The following is a 23775-nucleotide window of genomic DNA, read 5'->3' as shown; positions in this document are numbered from 1 at the left end:
AAGAGATGGAACTTGACACACCAGCTCAGGAAGTCTATGGAGCTAGGTGTGATCTTTGCAATCTTCTCTCTCAGTAAAACCTTTTTTTTTTTCACTTTTCAAAGTTCATTTTTCATAACACTATACAGTAATAAGTCACTTAATTTATTTTGATAAAGGCAGAGCTCTACTATATACTGTGAGCAAATATCAGTTTTACTGATCCAAATATCTAATACACTTATATTTAAGCAGCACAGGTAGAGGCAGCTTCTTGAATTGTTCTCTAAACACCCCAGACCAATGATGGCCAGAGTTTTGCCGAGCTGCTTCAAGGTCTTGGCTTAAGCCAGCCTTATAAGGTGGAAGCTCTGTCCCAATATAACGTCAACACTATGGACTCTCAAACAACCATTCACTTTTAAAGGGTCTAGAAAAAGACAGGTTATAAGTGCTTCCAAAACATCATCTCACCAGGATGAGGGTGGTGGGGACTCATTTTGGACCAACAGCAGACACTTATACATAAATAAAGATCAGTTGATCTGTTATCAAAGAAAGTAGCTAACACAGCCCTGGCTGATGACACAACTAGAAGATCAGAGTGAATCTAGTTACCAGCAATTAACCTCCAAAATGGTAGTGTGCTGAATTGTGGCCCACCCCTAGTAAAAATTCTGCATTGAAAGGGGAGGTGGTCCCACTGCTGCCCTACAATGGCAAAAGGAAGTGCTTCAGTAAGGCACTTCCATTCAGAAGCCTTGCTGTCCCTATTCTCTTTATTTTCCATTAGCTGTATATGTCTTAGATTAGTCTGAGGGAGATTCAAAAACAAGGTTACAGTAATTTAATTGGCTGATTATGATTAACAAAACCAGCATCAAGTTCTTAAGTCAGAAAAAGCTTAAATTGACAGCATCAGGTCAGGAAATTGAACCCAGCCCCTGTGACACTAGCTGAAACTGAGGGCTAATCATCTTTCTAAACTCAAGGTATATTACAGTTGAAATGGCTGATCAGTGCAGGGATGCTAATGCAGATCTCTCATGCCCAAAACCCACATTACCGCCACCTTCTCTGCAGTTTGGGACAAAGCATTCTCCTTAATTAAATGTCACTACTACACATGTTCATATAAAGTTACCCTGATCACTCTCTCTATGAGAGCAGCTGAATAGCACTAGCATAGCCACAGAAAGCAACCCTGAACTTGAGTTTCTACAACAAAAAGGTACCATTCACAAATTAAACAAAACTAGGACCCCATAAATTAAAGCACAAACACAAAAAAGGCACATGCTACACTACACTGAGTACCAGTTCACACAGCACAAGGGATTGGCAGCAAGATATCAAACTCATGAAGTGCTCAATTCTAGTATTATTTTAGTTAGCACCTCAGTTTAGTACCGTCCTGGTTAAAGACCATACTCGCATGAGGAGGAATAATTTGGGTTGGTACCATGGAGGACTGTAATTCATATAGCAATGGCTGTGCCATTTTGAAAGGTTTTGCTTGACATGTTGGTGTGCAAATGATTTAGATGCAGATCCCTATGAAAATCAATAGCAGTGGTTGAAAAAGGACAAGTTGATTATGGTAAGGGGTCTGTTCTGCAGCCTTGTGTTGGGGGAGAAGGGGTCTGAGAAGGAAGGGAAAACCAGGCATAATCTGACCCATTATGTAGTATTTAAGATGGTCTCCCCTGTATTATGTATTGCAGAGGGAGTCATGGGACTACAGATGTTAACAGCTATAGTCCCATGACTCCCGCTGCAATACATAATGCACCTGCAGGAGTGCAAATGCAAGCAGCCATTTAATAAATATGCATTCTGGGAAAAAAAAGTGACTGGCATGGCCCCAGCCACTTCCAGCTGGACGTGTTACCACTTGCATGTAGAAGTTTTGAACCAAAACCACATATTACAAAATGTACATGTGTAAATATCAATTTAATAGTGAGACTACACTGTTTCCTTTTCTAAAATAAAGCCCAGCTACATGGAATTAAAGCAAATGACTCACTTAAGACTTCATGTGCAACCCTGATTCAAATTAGCACTTTTTAAAAACTGTGCTTATCTGTGAGCTGGGGTTAAACTAGATGTGGAAAGTTTTCCCAGGCCCATAGTGTTTATTCTCCACCTAGAAATAGTTTTCTGAAATCAGTATTTTACATCTATGTAAATACTGCTGAGACATTTCCAAAATGATGGCTACTGCATTCTATTTTCAAGGTAGGAGCTAAAAACTAGTCTAATTCCACATGACGCAGATCTACCAGTGCCTACAAGCATACCAGTAACAAATCATTCTGGATAGTGTGCAATGCCAGAGAGATCCAACTGAATTCACAGACCACCACCTTGATCAGTACAAGATCTGAAACTACAACAGCACTGACTGCTTATTACGGCCTGCTCACTATTCCAGCTAGACTGTCTGAACTTATATGAGCTTGAACTATTCATGTAAAGGAGTTCTTTACTTTCATGGACATTCAAAATTAGAACTAGCCTATATACTGACAGTCCCCTTTTCTATATCGAAATGGGTGTAGCTAGCCCATCACCTCTTCCTCTAAGTGACATTTATTCCCTGTGGAAGGGAGGGAGGTAACTTGTTTTACTAACAAACCCAAGGAGACACCAGCTTAAAGACTATATAATGGACCTAGATTCTTCCTGGTTTTCTCCTCCTCAGACCCCTCTTCCCGACACCAGGCTGCAGAACAGACATACCCCCTTTCACTAAAGCTTAGCTCAAGTTATCTATGATAACAGGGCCCATTTTATTCCTAGGGGCCGTGCTGCAGATAACTTGAGCTAAACTTTAGTAAAAGACCTCCTAAATTGTCCCTTTTCAACCTCTGATATTGATTTCATAAGAATCTGCATCTAATTAAATCATTTGAACATGTCATCCAAAACCTTTCAAAATGTCACAGCCATTGCTACATGAATCACAGTCCTCCATGGTACCAACCCAAACTCCCTTCATCCTTAATATTCCTTCTTACCCGACTATGGTCTTTAACCAAGAGGGTACTAAACTGAGGTGCTATATATAATCTTATGCTCATTTCCCCATTTTAAATTACCTAATATGTTCAATTACATTGTTTTCCACCCCTATCCAAAGCAGATTACAATAAAAACATCCATAAAATATACAGTGAACAAAATACAGAAAACTGAGGAATGAAAATCACTTCAGAGGCAATGGAATGCCTATTTTTTTTTTTGGGGGGGGGGGGGGAAGCTCCACCCCAACTCTAGCATCTCCCCTTACCTAATATTGCATAGTCACCCCCACAGCATCCAGCATCCTTCCCTACCTTTGAACCCCCATCATAGTATAAAAATATGTTGGCAAGTATTAAACTGAACTCCCAAAAGGCCTCAGTGCAACTCTAGAGAAAGAAAAAAGTATGCATATCCCCCTACACTAGACAGCAGATGCAAATTTCAAAAACCAACATATTTGTTTTTTTCACATTTGTACCCCACGCTTTCCCACTCATGGCAGACTCAATGCGGCTTACATGGGCAATGGAGGGTTAAGTGACTTGCCCAGAGTCACAAGGAGCTGCCTGTGCCTGAAGTGGGAATTGAACTCAGTTCCTCAGGACCAAAGTCCACCACCCTAACCACTAGGCCACTCCTCCACTATTTCAATCACTATACTATAGGTTAACAAATGCAAATTTAAAAAAATGGAAGCTATACCATTTTATTGGGCTAAATACATTAGCTTTCAGAGGCCAAAACCTCTTTCCTCAGGTCAGGACAATATACTGCTGTAATGGTGTTCTGATACGAGAATTGAGGGTTGGTTTCCAAACATAAGTCAAAAATGTTTATAGTCAATATATCACCTTATTTCTATTTTCTGTCTTTATTAACAGAGCTACCACACTACTTTATCCTAAACTTAAAAAAATTCACTTCTTACTACCTTTATCTGGCCATTTATTTCTTCTCTAATTGTGTTGGTCCCAGTCTATTGTTTCCTCAATCTCTGCCCCTCTCCATCCATTATCTGTCCCCTCTCCTCCCCCTTCTCTCTCCTCACTTCCATCCAAAGTCACTCCTCTTCCTCCTCCATCCAGCATCTGGCTGCTCTATCTCCTCACTGCCATCTACTCAGGCCCCTCTCCCCATTTCCATCCAACATCTGCATCCTCTCCCCCTTTCATTTGGCATTTATCCCCTCTCTCCGCCTCTTCATCTGGCATATATGTTTCTTCCTTCCATCTAGTATCTGCTCTCCCTCTTTCCCCCTCATTCAGTGTCTGTCCTCTTCTCCCTCTTTCCATCTGGCTTCTGTACCCTCTCCACTCTCCCCTCATCCAGTGTCTGTCCATCTTATCTCCCCCGCACCCTCCCCAGGATCAAAGTCCACTGCACTAACCACTAGGCTACACAAGATCTGAAAAACAGCCCCCTTAAAACATGTAATGTAGTGGTCCAACCAAGGCACAGAACTCACCGCTGACAAGTCTAGTTGTCCACACCACGCAGGGACAAAAATTTAAGTGTGCCAGAACCACACAAGAAAAGTCTCCCCTGGAAACAGGGGAATACATTTGGGGGGAGGGGGTGAGGGGGCGAATTCACATACATACTTGTTAGACTTGAGGTAACATGCAAATCTAACAGGTAATGGAAATCGAGTGGACTATTGGAGCCATGGCCCTGCCAATATTATCCCAAACACAGTGAATAACTGCAGCGCTTGGGAACATGGCCATGGAGTAGTTTGGCCCTTCTAACAAAAAAAAAGGTGTCTTGCTACCTCTGCATAGACAGGATGGTTAATAAGCATCAAATCTGTGTTGAGAAAAAGTGTCTTCACAAAAGCAAATCAGGATAGTTACCACATACTCATTCCATTCTATACCATTTGAACAGTAGCAAATATAGACAGCAGAAGGAGATGTCTCCATTTGCATCCAGAAAATTGCAAACATCAAGTCAGGATGATGCATATTTTATATCATATGCTATGAGTATGGTATGTATCACTATGGGGAGAGGCAGACATTTTAAGGTTAACAGAGAGTAAAATGCTAATATGGATTGTTAGTTTAATCATCATCATAATGAATGACGGTGCTGAGGCCATAATAATAAAACCACTTTTCAGACAATTAGCATGGTGGTGGGATTTTGTAGCATCTTACAGAAACTGCCTTATATGATAGGCATGGTAGATTGCCATCTGCCTTGGTTGCAATGCCATGGATTATAACCTGCATGGAGTGGAGGATATGGCTCTGGCTGCCTTATTGGCAGGACTTTAGCTGACGTCATTTACCGTACGACACTTAAAAGGGAAAACCCCTTTATTTAAAGGCATTTTAAATACAAAACATGACTTGAAACGCTATTGCTGTGATAAATACAAGCTTGGACTAAGCCCTCCAGGGATGGAAAAATACCCACTGCACTTGAAAATAACTTACCTTTTAAGTACATAAACCAAATTCCATCCCCTTATCTCTTTCTATCTGCTCTGTACAAGTTATGTGCAATGTAGTGTCTGCTTTGAACCTCCTTGGAGGTATATGTGGAAATGTTTAAAAAAGACAGTATAAAAATCAATGCTGAATTAAGGTTAACCATGCACTGTACCAAAGATGCTCTGGAATGTCACACTTGTGATGAAATAAGAGAATGAACTAGATTAAGAAAAAAAAAAGGGAGGGGGGAAGCATAGTACTACATTTACAAATTCTTACAAAAAGTCCACATGTGTTCAGGAACATTTTGAATTTTAAACATACTACAACTGACCCCATACTATTACTGGTAAGCACTGCGATTAGGGGACCAAATCCCAGCACAGTAGAAAACTGCTTCTGATCTCTTAACGCACTGTTAGAGCACAAGGAAGTCTAAAGGCTGCTTCTGGATGGTTATTAGACCACTTTGCAGCAGTTGGTTTTCTTAAAAAAAGTGCACAGTGTGAGAAAAAAAAAAAACCTAGTGTTTTGAAATCACTGTGTGGAGCTTATATGTTGAAAAAGTTGTCTTCAGAACAGGAGTCAAAACATGGCAAGGATTTGTGCATGCGAGTTTATATTAACTTCAGCTTTAACCAGCCCACTTTGCAGATGTACAAGAGGTCCTGCACACACACACAAAAAAGATTCTAGTGGGTCAGGATGGCCAAATATTTGTGGGAAAAGCAAGGTTGCATTGAGCTTTGGTATTTAGAGTGGAGGGGTAGCTTAGTGGTTAGTGCAGTGGACTTTGATCCTGGGGAATTGGGTTCAATTCCCACTGCAGCTCCTTGTGACTCTGGGCAAGTCACTTAACCCTCCATTGCCCCTGGTACAAAATAAGTACATGAATATACTATGTAAACCGCTTTGAATGTAGTTGCAAAAACCACAGAAAGGCAGTATAATCAAGTCCCATTCCCTTTCAGCTATTTATGCTTTCCAAAAAGTTGATTGTTTATGGATAAGTAATACATTATAGCTAGAGCTCATTCAAACCTGTCTCCACTGCAAAGCCACCCATCCCACTGAATGCTAAATGGCATTAGGAATTTAAGTGGAACCATTGCAGCAAGCCCTGAAGGGAATGCTGTATCAAACCATTACTAAAGTGGTATGGTCCAGTTCCCAGGAGCATGCTGGTTTAGAGGGATGATTCTCATGGTTCTCTAATATTAGCTCTTAAAAGTAAACAGGTGAATTTATTTTCAGTGTAAAATTCATTTTTTGCTTTTTTTATTTAGATATAGAATTATACATTTGCATCTGTTATTCAGCAAATCCAAGCTGGCCTTACCTCTACCAATTGAAGAAATGGTTTTGGTCAAGAAGCTGCCATCACTGCCATACTCCCGCTTCACTCAAATCGCAAGAGAGCCTCAAAACTTCCTCAGGTTCAAAACATTTGAAAGAGCACATTTAGTTAAGTGGAATGGGTTTGAAGCCAATCTGAGGGAAAACTGTAGCTTGCGTAGCTTGATCTAGATGGAAAAATTAGCCATTTGCAAAATTGAAGATATAGCTTAGTTGAGCTTAAGGCAAGTAACTGTTGGCATGGTTCTGGGTAATATGGAATGCTATCATGCTGTAAGTCTGAATATACTTGAGTAACATTTAACCCATAAGATTTTTAGCTATGGCAAATGAGCTATACTGTAAAAGCTGCACTGTGGAAATGGACTTCAGGTGACAATTATCTGAAAGAAATTTGGCATTAACTATCCTTTGCAGATGTTCCATTATGTCAGACCTTGTCTACAACATCTTGCATAATTATATAGTCCCTACAAAAGGGGCATCACATTTGAGAACTAGTGATTTCTTCTAGGACAATGAAAAACTTTGAGGAGCATCTTCAACATTGCTATTGAAGATACTGGGGAAATTTTCCAAGTGATAAAAAGTCCTATCAAAAGGAACATTCTACTGTTTAACTTAATGATTTCTCTTGCTCTTCATCTGATTGCATTGCATTGGAAGAATAATCAGCTTGTTTCACATCACGAATGGTGGAATCTGCTGTGTTTTTATAGGCGATATGAGGAACTGGCTGCCATAAGATTTGGTTGCATCTCCTCTTTCCATAGAGCATGGTCGCTGCTAGACAACTATGTGACTTTTGAAGGGAATTAGCTCTCTGAAGTATGTTGCATATACTGTCCTGTTTTATTTTTATCAGCTCACTGACCTGTATGTTTTTTTTTGTTTTTTTCTTCATTGTTCCATATTCTATGCTTTTATATGTTTTTATAAATATGTTGCTTTAAAATCAATAAAATTAAAAAAAAGGAACATTCTATATAGCATATTTATGTTGGACTACCTGCTTTTTCTTTTTCAACTACTTGGGGCCATTTTATTGGCAGACCTTAAGGAAAATGACAACTTATGTGCCAGACTAAATTGGCAAGCCAGTTGCATAGAAGGTAGACCAATTGTAGGTGAAAATGTCAAACAAAAAAGGTTGTGTAACTTAAGTTTGAGGAACAAATTTATATTTCATTAAGAGTCAATAAGTGATTTGTCACTAAAGCTTGAATCTAATACTTGGACAGATATTCCCTGAAACTCTTTTGGCCTCCAGTATATCTTCAATGGATTCACAAAAAGGTGCAAGCAATTGAAATTGTAACAGTCCTTTATTACTGCTGATTTAACATGCATGTTTTGTTAAAATAGGAGGCTGCTTTTCTGGATCAGTCTTCAGTCAACTGCAAACAGAAGAGAATACAAAAATTTAAAGTTCAAATAAAATTTGCAAAGGACAGTTCCCTCCCTCTCCTTCCCCCCTCCCCCCCCCCCCCCAAGTACCTGATTTGGTCATCCTAGCATTTTGCTCTTTTCCATCCACCATTAGTATGACGGCACCAGATGATACATGGCCATGCAAATAATGCATTTCAGCGCTGCGGCCTAAAGAGGTACATGAATATCCAGCGATTGTTTTACATATCAATGTGAAAAACTAGCAAGCACCTAACAGTAACCATATGCTACACTGAGTTGAGAAACTTCACCTCTCGAAAGCCAGAATTTTGAGAGGCAGCTTGGACAAAATGAACTAGCTTTCGAAGCTCCCAATATAACAATCCTTACCAAATCTCTGCTTGTCAGGAATACATATTCTTGCACAGAGCAGGTCTGACGATGGGTCCCTGGCATCGCATATCACTACACTGCAGTGGAAGTATACCTACAAAGATAAGCTCTATTTTTCAGTAAGCTGCGTAAATTTTAAAAGCAAAGTCCAAGCTTCAATAAACTTAAAATCCTTTGGCATTTGCAGAGATAAAATATTTTAAGTGTTAGAGCTACACAAATGCAACTTAATCAGTTTGCTTGAAGCTATCCCCTCCACCCCCCCAAAAAACAAAAACAAACAAAAAAAAAAAAACACTACACTTCTGGGTAAATCACGGAAGATTAGGTTTTTTTCATCCCCTAGTGAAACATTCATCTTATACTACCTGCATCCCCTAGTGAAACATTCATCTTATACTACCTGCACCACTAATATGCACTAAAAAATATTTAGGCCCAAGCAGATCTCAACTCAGTTATTTGTAACTGAAGGGGGGGAAGCTATAATTCTAATTAAAGCCAGTTATGTTTAAAAAGTACAGTCATCCAAAGTAGACCCCCGCCCACCCCAACTACATCTTTATCAAATTTACAACATTTCAGATACTTCAAAAGAAGAATGTGAATGGGGCTGGGGTGGAAGAATCTAGAAGATATCATTAAAGCTTTGGAAGTTTCCACTTTAAAAAAAAAAAAAACAAACAAACAAAACCTGCTCCCTCTAATGAGAATGAACATTTCATACGCACCTCACCCAATAGTGCCTTTGTATCATGTATAAATGTAAACATTTTTACTTCAAATCTCTTTGCATGGCTAGCAAACCTTAACCTTGAATTATTCATTACTGGATGAAAGAGGGTTTCATGGGAGTCTTCTGTGTTTTCACAGCTTTGAGGGAAAGAAAAAAAAAAAAGGTGGAAGCATTTATAATGGCAGGATGTTGCATGGACCATCTTGTAACTATTTTGAAACAATTTCTGGTACTACTGTGCAGAAGTACATTATAAAACCATCCACAAGTTTTGATGTTTTACATTAAGCAAGCTACTGGAAAGTGCTACCTCTTCATTTAGTACATATCAGGAAAATCAGTTGGAGAAGTGTTGGACTGGCTCAATATTACAACTTATGAAACTCCTGAAGTACAGAAAAAATGGGTTCACAAAGTAACGGAGACATTTTAAAAAAAACCCACTGCCCAAAAATAGTTTCCCAACACCCCCCCCCCCCCCATACCCTTCTCTCAGTGTTACCTTGAAGCAAGGCAGGGGTAATGCCCACTTGCTCCAGCCTCTACCATATCTTCCAAAAGCTATATATATATATATATATATATATATATATATAAATAAAATGTATTTTTTTTTGGGGGGGGGGGGGGGGGAAGGAAGGAATCTCATGGCCAAATTACAGATAGCACTGCAAGATCTAAACCTCTCTATACCTCCAAGGTGTCGTGAATGTTCTTGACTTGTGCTCAGCCTAAAGCCTTCCGTGCAGTTCTCTGCATCAGGGCTGAATAGCTTCATTTCAATATGTTGTGCTCCTGTGTCGTATGTACGGATTCCTGCAATATTATATTCTGTGGGGAAATAGATCTGCATTGCACAGCCATTACACAAGCAGAAGTTGCACCAACCTCACAGCAACATCTACATAAGCTTTCTGCATTGGCCCCTTAGATTGTAGCCCCTGAGGGTCAGGGAAATAACTTCTGTACCTGAATGTAGGTTCATCTTGAGCTACAACTGAAAACAGGTGCGAGCCTAATTAAAACTACAGGTTGTGTAATCAGACACCTTATACAAGTATTAATAGCAAGCATAAGCCAGGTTATGAACCCTGCTGCCTAAAGCAATACATCATGAAAGGCTTTTTTTTTTGCTTGTAATTAATGTTACATGTCTTCTGTCTCATGCAATGATGTACACAATTAAAATCATTTGTATACCTGTTTATCACAACATCCCACTGTGGACTACTCCTTTGATCAGAGGAAGTGGTTGACCAGCAGTTGTCTAAAAATAATTCAAGTTGGGGATCTTCACTGTACAGGAGTTCAACTTCAAAATATAATGACTGTCTTAAGTACCTTACTATAGGGTACTCTGTATCCTCATAGAAGTCGGAGTAAGTCAAGTCTAAGAAAAGCAAACCATACAAAAACAGTCATACCACAATGGCAACTCAAGATTTAGATAAAAGTAGAACACTGGTAATGGAAGAAAATGGAGGTACATTCTCTCATCTAAGAGTTACTCAAGTAAAAATTTAAAGGCAAAGCACAAAGTAGTCAACTGGTGCAGATATGTTTTTTTTCAGGAATCGTTTTACAATGGAGAAGATGGGTCAGTAACAAATTTTCTTCCACTAAGATTATGCTAATCGTTTAAGAACAAATGCAAAAAAAAAATGGTGGAAGCCATTGGCATCTGTAGTAATGTCTGCTACTACTGAAATCAATGCTGTACCACTATAATAAATACTGACCTTCCAAAAATGTATCTTTGAAATATTTGCAAAGCGACTACATGAACAGCTTTTACCTTTAAATAATCTCATGACCAGAGCAAGTGGTCCAAATCCTGGCTGGACTTTAGGTGCTGGGTTACTTTCAAATCCATATGGAAAGACAATGGTCTCATTTATGGTGTACCAACATGCAACTTTCAGTCTAAAGATAAAAGAAAAAGGGGGGGGGGGGGGGAGAAAGAGGAAGTGTCAGATTTTTAGATTGTAAATCACCCTGTTCGATGTAATATTGATGCCTTCAGAATAATTCTAGGGGCAATTAACACGGCTGAGCCCACCACTGCTGAGCGTAGTTTGTAGCAACTTTAAGAGTTTTGGGTGCAGTAGGTGTGTGTTGAGAAAGTGAAAGGTCATTAAAATGACACCAGCAACAAGAAAACTAATCTTGATCTTGCATCACTGACTTGTTCATTTTGGTGTGACAAATTTACCCGCTGCGACTTGGTGGTGGTGTTTTTCTGGGCTCAGGCTTGGCAATTGTACTTCAGTCATGACAGGCCCAAAACACTGGGTCAGTCAGCTCTCAGAGTTTAAAAACTTTCAGCCAGTTTCAGAGGGCCTAGGGTGCAGCGTTTGTCGGGCATTTGGGAGTCTGGTTGGCCTCCTCGTACAGACTGCCAAGGCTGCCTGCAGCGATCTCTCCCTTGCTGCAGAGGAGCTGGTTTTTTGCTTCCTGGTTTCCTTGGCTTTGAGGACTACTGGTGTCTTTGGGCAAGTTCCAACTGGCTGTTCTGGCCTCTTCCAACATGGCTCTCAGGCAAGGTTTCGGTCTTAGAGTTGGTCAGTGGGGTCCCACCGTTTCCCTGTTTGGCTGATTTCAGTGTTGGCGTTTCCGTGCTTGCCTTGAGGTGCCTGTGGTCTCTCCTCTGTGTTGGCTTCCAGATCTACCTGGTCTGTGGTCTTGTGGCCATTTTTTTCTTCCATAGTTCACTTTGGGGGGGGGGGGGGGGGGGGGGAGGCAGGATAAGATGACTTATGAACTATAAAGGGGGTAGAATTCAGCAAGTTCCTTAGCAGCTTATGTATATGATTTGTATGGTCTAATATATAATTAATCCTAGGTTGTCTGGAAAGGTGCTCTGAAAGTTAAGACTGGGTCCCAATGGGATTAGACAGAGGGCATTAGTGGGGGATGAAGGCTCAACAGATTGATACTTGTGTGCACCATCGCCACAAAAGTGGAAGCACAACCCTGCACCACCACAGGTTGGGCATTTATAGTAATGAGATGCGAAAGGTCTCTGGTTTGGGATAAGTGGCTAGTTCACTACTGACAAGCGGAATTATTGTGGGCCTCGACAATTCAATGTTGCTGCTTATGTTATGAATAAATCTGCAGCAAATGTCTTGCCAACTATCAATTTTGTTAACTATTTTTTGTGTACAGACTGTGTTGAATGTTTTAATTTGGGAAGTTGTGCAAGTGCCTATCTTAATAGCACTTACTGGTATGCTGGGTCTGACATTCCTGGTCTGAAGTATAGCACATCATTCTCGTAGATCATTGCCATTTGGTTGAACTAAAACGACATAGGCAGACACATTGTCATAAAAATGATAATCCTCCCCCCCCCCCCCAGTAATGGTGAATTAAGTGACTGTCAAAGGTCACAAGTTTCAGTGAAATTTTAACCTTGATCTCCCTGTTTCCCAGCCCACTGCTGACAACTAAGCTACTCTTTTCTTGATGAAGCTTAGCTTTTGAAAGTTAACCACCTTTTATTGGACTAAATAAATGCATCAATTACAAAACTCATTTGTTGACCTTTTACCTTTCTAACTGTTCCACAGCTATTGACGTTGAATATAAATGTTGCACTTTCTTCTGTTACAAGAGTAGGTCTGCAGTTTTTATCTCGTAGAGCTAGCTGGCTGGGATCCATATCTGGGACTTCTACTAGTTTCACAGCTGTAACAATCATTGTTCCATTAGGTAGACATTCTACAAGAAAGACGTATATAAATAAATTCCACTAGCAATGACCGAGTTCCCTGTGTCAAGAACAAAGCTGCAAGTACATTCTCAAACTGCTCATCCAGTTTGACCTTGAAAACTGCTCCTGAAGATGAACCAATTCTGAAATGCATACTTACCTATAAGATCTTTGGAGGGATAGCTGCAGGAAATTGAGAAATTCTTCATTGTAAGCCCAGAGCTGTCCCTCATGTCTAGAGGAAGTGTAATCATGATGTCTGAGCTCTGGAGACTCTAAAATGTTAAAGAGTAAGTCAGTGAGATGTTCCAGGGACCAGTCTTTTATAGCATTTTACAAGCACTAGTTACCTCAGCATGAACTGTATTAGACTGAAAGCCCACCTCTTTATCATTGCTTTTGACTCGTAACCACTCGCCTCCACCTACCCTCCTCCTTACTTTATTTTTTGTCTATTAGATTGTAAGCTCTTTGAGCAGAGACTGTCTTTCTTCTGTTTGTGCAGTGCTGCGTACGCCTTGTAGCGCTATAGAAATGCTAAATAGTAGTAGGAACAATTCAAAAACAAAAAGACAAAAAGAAAAGGTCTCACTCACCAAGATATTGCAAAAAATTAGCATTCACTAAGTTTACCCCTGTGGCTTTACCTCTTTAGGTCCCATTCATGAACATATGGCTTGCTAAGTTATTTAGTTGTAACCGAGTTTAGTGGAAGTAGCCAAACCCAACAGATGTAAATGGACAACAAAATCCACCTTTCCTCCCAGGTTATTTTAACCTGCTGCAAGCTCAGGCAATTTTGTATGATGTCAAGTGAAAAAGTGTCCAAGAAAAAAAATTGATCCATGCTACACAGCATGTTTTAATTAGGTTCACAAGAGTGTCACAACAGTCAAAACATGTTTATATATAATTTTTAAACCACTTTACATCTTCAACCTTTTCTCATGCCAGCCAAAAAGGTTCCCCAATTGCGTTCATTCCTTGCCATTCCCTAATGGTAGATACCAATTCAGCTTTCAAAACTCCTTACCTCATACAAAACAAGAGATGAGTGCTTTAACACCTGAAGCAGGAAATGTGTTCCATTATCATGCAGCGTGTAGCCAGAATGTCGTGATGTTGTCAATAGTAGGTTGGAAAGAAAAGGGAGCCAGTCCTCGTCAACATTGCCACGAGTAACCATCAAGGAAAGATGCTCTTTATCACAGTACCCAACTGCATCAGGCAAGACTGCAATATTTAATGTTGGCAGTGTTAAGAGTTTTTTCATATTTTTAGATTGCTTTAATTTTGCTAGCATTCTACCAACACCAAATCACATGGCAGAATGTTCTAGCATTTGACAAGAGGGTTAAGATTTGACATGAGGAAATGAATAAAAAAATGGCAGACATCTTAGAGGCTGAAGCACCATGGAACAGAATGGTACCAATTGAGGAATCTTTGCAAGAAATAATTTTATCCTTTCCTCCACTTGATATTGCAAAATACATCCAATACTGGCAACTAATCCGTTTACAATTGAAAAAAAACCCCAAAGCTGATGACAGAAGGGACAGATGGGAATCAGAAAGGAAAGAGCAAAAACTAAGTAGGTGGATGAAAGCTGGAAGGGACAGATGAGGGGGGAGGGGAATCAAAGGAAAGGAAAGAGAAAAAGCTAAGTAGGAGGTGGATGAAAGGTTTTAAGAGCTTTAAAAAGAGAAAACCTACTAACCAAACATCTCCTTATGAGCAGGGAGCTTCCCCATGGCAAAAGGCAGTATAATGCTGACCCCCATCCCAAAAAGTATCCTGACCAAGCTAAACAAGGTCATCAACTTCAGACTGGTTGCCTCCATCCCATTGCTAGTTAAAGTCATGGAAGGAAAGCTTATCTGACAATTGATGAAATACCCTATCGGCGCACTCAATCCTGCACTCTTCCCAGTCAGGCTTCAGACCACACCACACCACAGCACAGAATCAGAACTCAGCTCCTTAGTAAATTACATTAAGCTGGAAATTAGCAAAGGAAATTAAGTTCTAACACTCCAGTTCAACAGGTCCAGCGCCTTTGATGTGGTGGACCACAACACTCATCTACCTCCTGGACTATATCCGATTAGGCAGAGCAGTGTTGTACTGGTTCTCCATTTTCTCAAATCATGATCATATATATACATACATACATGTAAGAAAGTAGCCAATCATATATCCCTACCTTGGTCCCCAAGCTGCAATGTACCACAAGGATCGCCATCATCCCCAACAAAGGCTCTCTCACCCATACATGGGCTGCCCTCAAGGGCTCAAATTCTGTTTAGAACATGATACCTCTTATGACAAGGGAATCCACATGATGGCTCTGTGAATCCAGCATCATTTGGAGTAACAGCCTAAAAATCGCATATTTACACCAATGATATATGACAAACCCTTTCCAGCCGTTAACCTGCAATTTCAGTCAGCTAGACCAGCTTCCACCTAGAATGAAACATCAAAATACTGGGCACGACACTTTACCAAATAGCAACAGTCACCAAAAAAGCTTTTAGGTCACACTGGAAAGTAAGAATCAGGAACCCCCCCCCCCCCCAATATCCACTTCTGGTCCAAACTAATATTATCCCAATTAGATTACTGCAATGGGCTATACGCAGGCTGCAAAGAACTGAGCAAAACACACACACTGCAATACTATACAAAATACTGCTGCACGTTTTATTTTCAGGTCTCCACGTTACCACAGGGCCTCACCCCTGCTACAAGCACTTCACTGTCTCCTAATAAAAAGACAATACTATCTTCAAGATCAATGTTTTCACAATTTAAGGTGAATCCCTTGACTACCTCAACACTAATAGGTCTTCCCCTGAGGAACACCATAGTAGGCACTCTAACTGACTCTCCACCACCCATACCACAAAGAAATACAAGTCTATAGACTCCTGTTTTTCATGTCTTTCCACAAAGATCTGGAACACCCTACTGCCTAATGTCAGACATGTCATAGACTATCTAATTTCAGGAAATGCAGTTCAGACAATTGTGGCTTAGGATAATATTGAAATTCACAACCTCCTCCCTACCAGACTCAGTTTCCCATGTCGTTTCTCTAAGGCGAGTCACTCCCTAATCTTACTAGATCACACAAACGCCAACCTAGCAGCTCAGAAGTTCTTACTCCCCTCTGTTTCTACCTCGGTAAAGTTTTCAACTGCTACTTCATCCCCTATCTGTTGTATTCACAATGCTATAAGGTTAGACCTTCATGTTTTCTAGATGGAACTTTGCAAATGTCAGCCTGTTATAATGTATGTTTATACAAGCTGTTTTATTTTTTTCCCCCCAGTTATATGTAAGCAACTATTTACTTCTGTTCTATGTAAGCCATATTGAACCATACTTTGGGATAATGCAGGATATAAAAACAAATGAAAAATGAAGTAAAATGGTAAGGGAAGGAGGGCAATGGAGGGCCAGATAAAAAGCAACAGGTGGTAGTGAGAAGCGGAGGATGAGATAATCTGATATGGACAAGGCATTGTGAGGAGGAGGAGGAGAACATGCAGGCAACACTGCTTTCATGATGGGAGGGGCAGGGAGTGCGGACAGATAATTAGGGGGACAGTAATTGAACATGTCGCAGTGTTACACGGGTGGAGCCACATCAGACAATGTCAAGGAGTGCTGAGCCACAAGGTTGGAGATGAGGGAGCCTTTGTGGCGAAGTGATCAGGTATTGAGTAGGCCAACATGCAGTGGACAAGGAGATCGTCATGAGAAGAGGGACAAAGGGAAACTAAGCAGCAACCAACAGGAAGGGATATAAAGCACAGAACAAGCTAGGACAAATATGGACAGGAATCAGTTGCAACATAGTACAAAAGGATGAGTAAGACAAGGCAAAATAAATTGCAAGTTATAAGTTAATAAAAGAACCAAGAGTATGACCAAGGACTGTTTGTAGTAATTTCTAGACCACTCCAAGAGAGAAAAAAAAAATACCTGCATCAGGGACAGGGCACGAGACGATAGCTGTTTCAGTAAACACCTGGTTCTCTGGAATGACTTGGAATTTATAGATAATATTCAGAGTATATATTCTGTCAATACCACCGTCATACTAAAGAAAAGAAAAAGAAAAAACAGATTTTAAACACACAATAGACCAAATAGTTTATGAAAGTGGATTTTATAGTGCCATAGTGCCTACCGTTTTCTTAACATTCGGAGAATCAAAGGGAACGGTTACTATGTAACTTGTGCTCCCATTGGGATGCTTTATCTCGGAGATGCTGTATCCCCGCTTGTTTGCTTCAGTTACAGCCAAACTTTCAGAACCAATAGTCAGGCTCACTAATTTGGTATCTGTAAGGAATGTCCCAATGCTCACATTGAAGAGCTTCCTACTTGGAATTGTATCTAAAAATTCAAAATACTAGATTAGTGACAAGATACAACACAGACAGGTATAGTGCTGTAATCTAACATAACAGCCATTAAGTGGCGTTTTTGTTTTGTTCAGTTCTCGTTTTAAGATGCTACTGTCTCTCAAACAAAAGTGGAGAATAAAATTGGGGGGGGGGGGGGGGGGGGGAAGCCCGTAAGATATCTTGTCTTGTCTTCCATCTCATGGGGGGGGGGGGGGGGAGGACCACAGATGCATCCCGCACCCAATCCCCCAAATTCCCTTATGTATCCATCCATTTTCATCACAGTCACAAACACCAAATTAGAATGTTTTAAGACAGGTGTATATTGGAATTAGTCCAAATACTTACTGTTGGTTATAACGGGAGGCACATGTTTAAAAGGTGTGGTTATTTCCTTTATTATAGTATGTTTAGTAGCACCCCACCTGTCGTCATCCCACTGATGTTCCAAGAACACATTAATACTATAAGTTATTCCATGCTTGCCCTCTCTCACATGACTCTAAAATAAGGGACAAGACAAATTTACAGCAGTCATGCAACTGTCATGTAATTATGTGACACCTGTTAAATGAAGTTAACCTTTTAACATGTTATTTTGAAGTAAAATAAATGCAGCCTTTTTTCAGCATTTGAGGTGAAATTCATACACAGACTGAATTAGGACTCATACCATGCAGCATGGTTAAGATCCCTTCCAATGTGTGAGAGGGGCTTACTCTCTCTCCTCTACCCCCCCCCCCCCCCGTCAGACAAGTACTGGTTATAGCTAGTGGGCAACAGCACCTGGAGCAAGACAGGCTAAGCCTATTTTCTCTTTACATGATGTACAAAAGGGACAGGTTAGGAGGGCTCTGTTACAGCTTTTAGAAGATCCCCAAGCCCACCCTGAAAGGGGTGGAGAGAAATGACTATTGAAGGCAATGGACAAGCATTGCCTAGGTGACCTCCTAATCTTGCTTAATGATTGGGCCCACCTTGATACAGAGGGAGCCAATGGCTGCCTGAATTAAAATTTCTTTAAATAAAATAGCCCAAGAATGAAATTATCTGTGGCTGCCTTCACTTATGTGCAATGGTGATAACTCCAAAATATGCAGGAACTGAGTTTTACATTGGGGGGGGGGGGGGGGGGGGGGGGGGGAGAGAGAGAAAAATGTAGGCAGATAGACCATATGGTCTCTAAGTCTGCCCATCCATGCCATCTACTTTGCCTATCACTCTTGCATATCCTATGTACTTGTCCTAAGCTCTCTTGAATTCAGATACTGTTTATCTCCACCATTTCCTCTGGGAGGCTGTTCCCTGAATTCACCCCCCTTTCTGGGAAGGTATTTGCATTGATCACTCACATAGAACCCCTGTGTTTGAGGAAATAGTCTACTTTTCCAGTACACATGTTTGGGCATTATTCATTAGCTCTTAAATTTATAAGAGCAGAGAAGACAAAAGGGCAACATTCCATCTTAAGATCTAACATATGCATGAATACCATTAATTGTATAGTCAAATGCATTTACTGTTATGAGAAACAACTTTACTAAGCAGAAGAGAGAGTAGGGAAAGCTACAGACCTTCCAAACGATAAGAAGCACCAGGAGTTCAATTGCCTCAGGAGTCAGATGCTAAACCTGCCATACTGCCAAATATTTGGTGTATCCACCATAAGAAAATATGCAAAGATTACGCTACATATTAATTTAGCACTACAGCAACTTTAGTATCTGACTCCTGAGGCAGACACTGAATGCTGACACACAGATCCATGTGTCCATTGTGTCAACAGTGTCTTATATTGTTCCTCCTGGTGATTATGCCCTTGTGGACTTTACATTGGTGAAGCTCCTTAGTTTTAAACTCCTGGTGCTATTTATGGTTTGAAGTTTGGAAGGTATCTGCTTTCCCTACTCTTACCTTCTGTTTGGTTTTTATACATGCAAGGACTGTCTTCCACTTTTTATTTAATCCTTTATTATGCAACAGTATAAATATTTGTTTACAGAATTTATGTTCATGAATTTTACAAGTCTTTATTGGACTTGCAATGTATTTAACTAGTTTCCAGAAGCCCAAAACCTCCTTCCTCAGGTCAGGACAGTATGGGAATATACAAACAAGTGATACAAAAGCATTCCAAGGAGTCTCAAGAAGAAAGGTGGGGGAGGTGGTGTGAGACAGGGAAAGATGAATGGGAGATGGGGAAGGTGACAAAGCAGTAGAATTTTAAGGTTTATAATATGAGGCCCTCAGGCTTCTGAAAGCTAATCAAAATATACATTTAAGTTAACCTAAATAAAGAATGTAGGTGATTTTTAGTCCACTTAAGGGGAAACATGGCTACCTCAAGTTTAAAAATCATGACCTTTACCCATTTTTTCACAATATCTATACAGCTAACATTGCATATTTAGGGCTTATTACTAACCCCCTTGTTTAAAAACCTATGCTACCGGCTGGCAGTGTGATATTACAGACACAGCTCATTCACTTTGAATGGGCTGTGTAGCTTAGTAAACGGAGTTGTGTGTGTGTGTGTGGGGGGGGGAGGGGATTGTGAGTGTGTATGCTCTGTTAGCAAATGACCTCCTAAGGTACTACATAGCTCTATATACTGTTTGCTAACCAATAGTTATGTAATAAAATTAAGCTCATGATCTAGTATCAATTTTATAAGAATGGCAATGACGTGTCCCATACTGGGTCAGACCAATGGTTCATCTAGCCCAGTATCCTGCTTCCAGCAGTGATCAATCCAGGTCACAAGTACCTGGCAAAAACCCAATTAGTAGCACCATTACATGCTATCAATCCCAGGACAAGCAGCGACTTCCCCCATGTCCATCTAAATAACAGGCTATAAAGACGTCCTCCAGGAACTTATCCAGCCCTTTTTTTTTTTTAACCCAGATACGCTAACCGCCATTACCACATCCTCCAGCAATGAGTTCTAGAGTTAACTATTCTTTGACTGAATATTTCCTCTTATTTGCTTTAAAATTATTTCCATACAATTTTAGAGTGTACCCTGGTCTTTGTACTTTTTGAATAAATGACAAATCTATCCTTAGCCTTCCCACTATTAGTATGTCCATATTCATAGCCACTTGACATAATGGGTATTCCTATGCATTACACATGCATTTTAAAGAACATGTTAAATAACTGACCTTGAAATAGCCACCTTCAGCACCTACTGGGATCTGGACAGTGATGGTCTGGTGATCATGTGAAAATAAATAATTCTTCTTACTAATGTCTGTAGAACTCAATTTGTGAAGGTTAACACCCATCACAATGTGGATATCATTATAGTAACTTGCACCAACCAGAAGTGAATCAATATTTTTTGGAATGCTCCATATAATGGTATCCTTTGTGAACTTGATATCATCTGGGAGAACAGAATTGAAAACGTAATGAGTATACTATACAAGACAGATGAAGAGGCTTTGTTAATACTTCAATGTGCAGGGATACATAACTACATAATATATGTTCAAGATGCAGGGATGCATGACTACTATTATGCATACTGTAAATATTTCAGATCATACAGGTCTGTAAAGTTTCCATCATCTTTATACAAGAATAAAAGTTCCAAGTGTAGAGCCCAATTTTAGATAGATTGAAGTTGGAAAAATGGCCAGCCATGTTGGAACCTTCACAGTTTGCAATGTATTCTGCACAAAAAAGTCTTGTCCAACATGGAGGGTGTGGGGAAAATGTGTATTTTATAGTACTAACAGTAGAACAGCCATTTGTTTTCTAAAAATCACTATACCAGAGCTTCCCAAACTGTGGGTTGGGACACCGAATGGAGTCGAACCCCACATTTGGGGCAATGAATGCCTGAGTGGGCTTTCCAGGCACCGACACGCTGAGAGGAGTGAGACTGTTTAGGAGGGCTTGCTGAAGAGTTTTGAATTGGATTACTGCTGCCGCTATGCCTCATACTAAAAGAAAGCGGATTGAAGGTCCTTACCGCTTCCAGCCCTTGCATCTTCCCCGAAGCAGCAAACCCTCGACAGCTTTGCACTCTGGTGCCCATGGATTATAACCATGGGGAAGTTCCGCTGTGTGTGCCGAGGGAGGGACCTTGGCACCCCTGGATCATGAAACAACATTATCCCTCCTGGAAGCCGAGATACCACCATGTCTTGCCGAGTCGTGAGTGTAGATGACGGGTCCCAAGAACACGGAAGGCGCTGAAATTGGGCCCTGTGGTAGTGGTTCCTCATCAGGGCGGCCAGCAGTGGAAGCGGATACCTTTGATAAGAAGGGTGTATTGAACCCTCCCATTGTGGTAACCCTTGATGCCCTCTGGCAGGCAATTGAAAACTGAACTTTTCTATTACAAAATCAACCCAGGAAACAACACTAGTTTCAATGGTGGAGCAGTTTTCCAAATCAATGGTTAAATTAAAGCAGAACTTCAATGATCAGGTACTAAAATATCAAACTGATGTTGTGACTATTAAGGACAATGTTTCAGCAGTCATGAAAGATAATTCGTTTATATGTCAAAAAATAGAACAAATTGAAAAGGACGTCTCAATACGAAGATATTGAACTTCAAGGCCTGTTGGAATTCTTCCTTTAGAACTATTTAAAAAATACCTTATTGAAAATTTGAGTGCAAAATATTCCTCCTATAAATAAGATTCTTTCTTCATAAGAACCTACTTGTCTTTTCCGGAAGAAATGGAACAGGTCCAGGAAGAGGAGAAATTGGATGATTTAAGAAATATTTCCTTGATTTTGGAGGACTCCTTATCAGACGTTAACAAAAAGGGCCACATTATTGGTATTTGTATTTGAAGATGACTTTAATGCCATTTTGAAGTTATACTTTAATCTTTACCAAACATTTTGTGGTCAAAAATTAAGGATATTCCCAGATGTCACTAGATCTGCTCAAGGACAAAACGGAAGAGTTTCTTAGATATGAGAGATGAAAAAATTGTTGGGGGCTACTTTTTTACTTTACCCTTGTAAATGTATAGTTAAATATACACCTGAAGAGGGTATCAGGGGAATTAACAACTGTTAAATAGGCTGTATGATTTAATGTAGGGCAGGCTGGGCCTTTGTTTATTGTATTCCATTTTGATTTCCTTAAATATTTTGGTCACTCCCCAAGTTTGTGGTCTAAGGAAGGGTTAACTATGAAACAAAAATGAAGTCAAAAAGTTTTTTCCTTTGTATGTGAAGACATATTGAATTTGTATTATTTCCCTGTGTTGTTGCATATAACAAGTTATTACTTGTGTAATATAAGTAAAGCAATTAAAAAAAAATTCAGGAGGGAATCCCACCTCAGGAATTTCCTGCTGCTCAAGAGAAGGCTGAGAAGTCCCTGACAACAGTTGCTTAACAGGGAGTCGGCCTTTCCAACGCTTTATAGTCTGCTTGATCAAAATGGCGGTATTTCCCCGATGAAACCAGAGTTCCTTCATCGGCCGAGATTGAGGAAGCCACCAGCTCACGGCAGAAAAACAGATGGAAGTTCTTTCACAGTGCAGAACTCCCAACACCATCAGACCCTTTCTCTGACAGGCTGTACAGCATTTATCAACCATATTAAAGAGCGGCAAAAATGACTTTTTTTAGACCCTGGAAAGTTTCTCCTGTCACAGAACCCAAAGAGGAAGGGCAGCTGACTGAAAATAAAGTAGATCCAACATTAGTGCAGCTGTCTCTCCCAGTCCTCAGAACACCCTTCCCGCAGAGGGGCTGAGGTAGTGCAAAAACTCTGCTGAACGGAGTAAGATGGTAATACTTAACAGAAATCTTGGGAGGAATTTGTGGGAAGAGATCCAGCCCCCGCCCCCCTCCAAGGCCTCAGGCTACTAAGAGAAACCCTGCAACACAGAATCCATAGAAAAGCAACCCCCCCCCCTTTTTTTATTTTTTATTTTTTAGAAAGGGGGGTTACTTTTCTATGGATTCTGTGTTGCAGAGTCTCTCTTAGTAGGCTGAGGCCTTGGGGGGGGGGGGTGGCTGCATCTCTCCCCCCCCCCCCAACTCCTCCCAAGATTTCTGTTTAAGTGCTACTATCTTCCTCCACTCAGGAGAGTTTTTGCACTACCTCAGCCCCTTTGCGGGAAGGGTGTTCCGAGGACTGGGAGAGACAGCTGCACTACTGATGAGTTTTTTTTTTTTTTTTTTTTTTTTTTTTAAGGCTCACCTCCTGCCACCTGCTGGAGACTGAGAATACCGAATCTCTCTAGGCTATCCAGGGCTCTTGGCTATCAAGAGCCAGAATTCTCAGTTTCCATCTGCTGGAAGGAGTGCACAACCCATCAGTCACTTTCT

General features: G+C 40.4%; 1 protein-coding gene across 3 annotated transcripts in view; it reads right to left on the bottom strand.

Moving 5' to 3' along the window:
* Positions 1-8121: 8121 nt before the first annotated feature.
* LOC115465185 (zona pellucida sperm-binding protein 2-like) overlaps positions 8122-23775 on the bottom strand; it is a 33990-nt gene continuing 18336 nt past the window's right edge. For all 3 annotated transcript variants that reach the window (XM_030195591.1, XM_030195593.1, XM_030195592.1), the window contains 14 exons: positions 20628-20851; positions 17809-17962; positions 17241-17449; positions 17033-17150; positions 14073-14272; positions 13200-13314; positions 12878-13047; positions 12552-12625; positions 11120-11247; positions 10525-10714; positions 9320-9461; positions 8586-8682; positions 8301-8402; positions 8122-8200 (listed from right to left, as the gene is read on the bottom strand). In XM_030195591.1, the coding sequence (XP_030051451.1) occupies positions 8193-8200; positions 8301-8402; positions 8586-8682; positions 9320-9461; positions 10525-10714; positions 11120-11247; positions 12552-12625; positions 12878-13047; positions 13200-13314; positions 14073-14272; positions 17033-17150; positions 17241-17449; positions 17809-17962; positions 20628-20851 (1931 nt within the window). In that variant the 3' untranslated portion in view covers positions 8122-8192. The remainder of the gene's footprint in view (positions 8201-8300; positions 8403-8585; positions 8683-9319; positions 9462-10524; positions 10715-11119; positions 11248-12551; positions 12626-12877; positions 13048-13199; positions 13315-14072; positions 14273-17032; positions 17151-17240; positions 17450-17808; positions 17963-20627; positions 20852-23775) is intronic.

This window comes from Microcaecilia unicolor, chromosome 3, assembly GCF_901765095.1.
Source record: "Microcaecilia unicolor chromosome 3, aMicUni1.1, whole genome shotgun sequence".
Taxonomy (NCBI): Eukaryota; Metazoa; Chordata; class Amphibia; order Gymnophiona; family Siphonopidae; genus Microcaecilia; species Microcaecilia unicolor.
This window is presented reverse-complemented; position numbering and strand designations above follow the sequence as displayed.